At 43.8% G+C, this 5,000-nt stretch overlaps 1 protein-coding gene across 1 annotated transcript in view; it reads right to left on the reverse strand.

Annotated features, from left to right (window-relative positions):
* The window catches only part of LOC134452704 (CCN family member 1-like), a 30,712-nt gene that overhangs the window by 12,864 nt on the left and 12,848 nt on the right, over positions 1-5,000 (reverse strand). The window contains exons 4-5 of the mRNA XM_063203228.1: positions 3,963-4,593; positions 351-526 (exon numbers count right to left, since the gene is read on the reverse strand). Coding sequence (XP_063059298.1) covers positions 351-526; positions 3,963-4,593 — 807 coding nt within the window. The remainder of the gene's footprint in view (positions 1-350; positions 527-3,962; positions 4,594-5,000) is intronic.

Genomic DNA, 5,000 nt, shown 5'->3' on the forward strand with positions numbered 1-5,000 from the left:
GGCATGAGAAGAGTGTGCGTGAAGAGGGGTGTGAATAGTGGGAATATTTTAATCACCCTTGGATTAAAGAATTTAAATGGAATTCATTTAAATGTAGCATTTTATCTCAGTTTTTAATATACATTTTTAGATTTAGTAGTTTTTTTTTCTAGAAACATGGAGATTTCGGGGGGAAAATGCCCTGTATCAATTAATCATCAGTTGATCGATAAGGCAATCAACTAACGATTAATGAATTAATCGATAATTTGCATCCCTACTTCCATTCAACATTTTGTGAGTTACAGCCCCATGGATCGGAACTAGAAGGGCGTGACTTAGGTGCCCCATTGGCCAAGAGTGACACCTACCTTGGGAGGGACGGCCAATGAGCTGCAGGGCCTAATGTTGCAAAGGCGGGTCTCCCTCTGCAGCTTGCACTGGACGTTGTCATTGGTGATACGAGAGGACACGCCCACTCCACAGCTACTGGAGCACGGAGACCAGTCGGTGGTTTGGACCACACAACGCTTAGGCTTACCCCACACTGTGGAGGGGAGAGAGAGCGAGAGAGAGAGAGAGAGAGAGAGAGAGAGAGAGAGAGAGAGAGAGAGAGAGAGGTTGGGGAATTGGGGAATGGAGGAAAAGAGGAACAGGTAAGAATAGTCAAATATGAAAACACACACACACACACACACACACACACACACACACACACACACACACACACCCCACACCAGGAAGACCTTACTCAGAACCCACACTGGGAGAGAGATGAAGAGAAGATGGGAGAGGCAGGCAGAGGTGTATAAAGCAGAATTACTGTTACGGATGTAATTACAACACTACAGTAGCATGATATTACACAGTTGCAACCTTGTAATGCACGTCTTAATACTAGTGTTGAAATCGCATCCGTAACAGTACTTTTACTACTTTTTCTACATCACACACCTCTGCGGAGGGGTACAGAGAGGTGGAGTAATAGAAGGATGGATGGAAATAAGGGGAACAGATAAGAGGTACACACACAACACTTAGTGGTACCCCACACTCAGGAAAGATGGAGCGAGAGTAGAGAGAGAGAGAGAGAGAGAGAGAGAGAGAGAGAGAGAGAGAGAGAGAGAGAGAGAGAGAGAGAGAGAGAGAGAGAGCAAACAAGGAAGAGAGAGTCAAATAAAGAGGTAAAGGGAGAGGAAGACAGAGAGAGGTTGAAAGACAGACGTTACTCTTGGCTACTAGCTTTATACACTTGACTGTCAAAAAAAACATTTTACTACTGAGTAAACATATAGCATGTACAACAGAAGACCTCCAGGTCAGACCTCACACCAAGAGTGAGATCAAGAGAGGGAGAGACAGATTTAACTTTCCTTTGCTATTACTACCTCATTGTTACCTCCACCCAACCCGCAAAGAGAAGGATCCCTCCTCCAAAACCTTTTTACACCATGGATCCAACCTCCTGTCCACTTATTTAGCTTATAGCCGTCATTGACGATAGAAGTTTTATTCAATATCTTGCAAAAGCACAATTACTCCCCCCTCCAACCATGCGGGTCGGCAGTCAAACCGGCAACCTTTGGACGCCGGTTACCCATGACTACCCTCCTTAAACATGACTGCCATGACTTACCATCAATATATTATATAATATAATATATGTCATATAACAACTTCTGTGCATTTGCGATAGGTACATGGAGGCGACAGCGATAGCTGGCTTTTACGAAATGATGAAAACAGTCATCTATTTATTATTGACAGCACCAACCCTTAAACCCTTTAATTCCTTAAAGGAGTCTACCACAGTCTCCCAGAGTCTTCCGCAGCCTCCCAGACTGAGGACAAAAATAGAGCAGATGTTTTTAATGTCACGTCTTTATGGCTCTCCCAGACGACAAGGCTTTCCCTTGACTCTCACAAAATTTTAGACAATTTTGTCTTAATTAAATAGAAGCACAAGTTAAAACATCTCATGTGACATTGTTCAGGCATAACGCAGAGGGGTGCGGTACAAATTTTGACCATGATGTCTTAACTTTTACCTACACACTGTTAGCATTTGTTTGACCATAGCGCCATAGAACGCAATTATACCATTGGCTGTAGGAGAACTGAGTGAACCTTGGATGTCACAAATAGACTTCCTCACGGATGCAAGTTGTGACCATGTCTGCACTCTTCACTCTTCTTAAACACTGTATTAGCATTAAATGTGATTAAACCATAGGGTGTAAGAGAACTGGATGAACCTTTAACGTTGTACACATAGACTCTCAATTCATTCAATTAATGTTTACATGCTAGCTATGTACCCCTATGTTATCATGCCACAAAAACCAACCCAAACACATCAAAATGATTTTAGAACCAGGCTAAAATAATAGGTAACACTTTAGTTTAGTCTTACATCTATTAGCACTAATACATGCAATATTAATGGCTGTATAAGTAACTTGTAAGGCATGTACTAAGCAAAATCAAACAGTGCTCTCACACTGTTCAGGGTTTGTTCACACAGTGCACCAGGAGCTTATACACATTGTATTCTGGCACTCACTGCTTACAAAGAAATAGAAATCTAGGCCTACTAGGTCCTCACTAAAGTTACATTGGTAATAAATCCCGTATTGTGCATGAGCAAGACATTTGCGAATACATGCCTAACAAATGATTGACTTTGCTTAGAACATGCCTTACAAGTAACTTACTGTATGTAGGCATTAATATTGTATGTATTAGTGCTAATAGATGTAAAGCTAAAATAAAGTGTTACCAAATAAGACTACATAACCTACTGTAATAGTCTCTCGGTAGTTGCCCACTTCTTCCGACAGGCCACATTCTTATCAGCCCATCGCATGAGATTATACACAAGGCCAAATGAGCCTATTGTGATGTTACAGGCCGCAGCCAAAACATGCTTTTACATTTGAAAAACATCTCCATTATCCACTCTATCACTCATGACTCAGTGCCCACATGCAACTTTTCATCACATTGCGTTTTGTTCATTGAGGTTCTCCTGATGAACCAGAGCGAACTAAGTACCGGGAAAATCCGCAACTCTTGACAGTTGTCACACAGCATTGTTTTGTGTACTGAATGTAACCTGACAGAGATCATGATCAAGTAGTCTATAACAGGATGCACAAAACAAAACAGAATGATCCAAAGTCCGGCCTGGAGCGAACGGAGCGAACGGGGGGTGGGGGGGGGGGCATTGTGTGTGTAGATTATTGCGTGTAAGACGGTGACCGTAAATCATATTTCCCCTAATACTATTAGCTCTAATAATATGAGCCTTTATAAAGAACGGTCTGCTTACGTGAGTGGGGCCAAATACAGGAGGGGGGCCCACTACACAGATCTCCGCCCCCCCCCACCCCTCTACAACGAACCCCTAGCTCCACCACTGGAGGGCATCCATGGCCTAGTGGTTAAGGGGATGGGCTTTTTAGATCAGAAGGCTATTATTTAAGCCTCGCGACGCCATCCTCTGTACTCCACTCAAAGATTTTGGCTCCGCACATCGTCTGGCAAAAGCCTCAAGCTCGGTTCTCTCAGTGTTTCGCCAATCAGCGAACAGTTGAGAGTGGTGACATAGAACTCACCCGCGAGCTCCGTTACTGATTGGTTAAGGTAACTATATTCACACTTTCGTTTTGTTATTTGTATGCTTTTGCGATGCTATAACGTAACAGGCATGCTAATAAAGCACAATATGGGTTTTAATTTGAGTTTGGAACTTCAATTAATTTAAATGATAGAGTAAGATCAGCCCATCTCCCATCGTCCACGGAGACGGATTCCTCATGGCTTTTGCCAGACTGATTGACGGAGTCAACAGTCGGCTATCCGCCCAGGCTATATTATTCTATTCTAATCTATTCTATTCTATTCTATTGTTTTCTATCCTGTCCTATTATATCGTTTTCTATCCTATCTTAATACACTCTATTCTATTTAGACTCTCTCACCTGACAGGTGCTTGTATCCTGGCTCGTCTGCCCACTTCACCGTCTCGGTCCTCCGTACCACCTCGTTGTCCCTCATCTTGTTGTCGTCGACTGGAACTCTGCTACCTTGGTGACTATCGTCCTGGCGGCTGTTGCCACCCAGAGGATGCTGCTGCTGCTGCTGCTTCTGATTGGGCCATGGCCGGGTCTCGATCTGAGGCCTCTGCGCCTTCTGCTGCTGCTGCTGCTGCTTCTCTCTCCGCTTTGGCGGCACCGCCATCACTGGAGACTGGTGGTTGTCGTGCCGATTGTCGTCGTAACGATTGTAGTCCAGAATGACCTCCTGCTGTCTGGACCGTGGTCTTGATTCTGGTTCCGATTTGGGCTCAGGCCTCAGTGGCTTCTGCTGTCTTGACTGTTGTTGCTGCTGCTTGGCCTCCTTCCGTTTCGGTGGTACCACCACCATCGCGGGAGACCGGTTGTCGTGGTTACTATCGTCATAGCGATTGTGGTCCAGCTCCACGTCCTGCTGCTTTGCCTCTGGGTGAATCTGAGGCGGTGTCTGTGGTGGTTGGGGCTTCTGCTGCTGGCTCTCTTTCCGTCTGGAAGGCACCAGAGGGGGCAGGGCTCCTCCTCCATGGTGGCAGTCCACCTTAGATAGATAGATCAGTTGTTTATTTGAAGAGTTCAGATGCGAAAAAAAACCTAACTCCATTTCTGAAGACCTGCACTTCTATATTTTTAGGGAACCCCGTTGTTGGTGGTTTGGTTTACATTCATGTACTTAATAATACATATACATATTTAAATTACATAAATATATAAACAAGATAGATGTGTATTACATACAAATGAATTATGACATATTTCTGAAAAGGGTTTTTTTTGCACCTGAACTCTTCATTTGTCCTTCCGGAAAATTGTTCTGTGCCATTTTCAGTGCATCTCATACAATTACAAAGACATTACAATAGACAAAAGCACAATGGACAAACACAACACCCACCCTCCCTCTAGGACAAAAAAGACAATAGGACAAAAAATCCAACTTAATACAGT

Source organism: Engraulis encrasicolus, chromosome 1, assembly GCF_034702125.1.
Source record: "Engraulis encrasicolus isolate BLACKSEA-1 chromosome 1, IST_EnEncr_1.0, whole genome shotgun sequence".
Taxonomy (NCBI): Eukaryota; Metazoa; Chordata; class Actinopteri; order Clupeiformes; family Engraulidae; genus Engraulis; species Engraulis encrasicolus.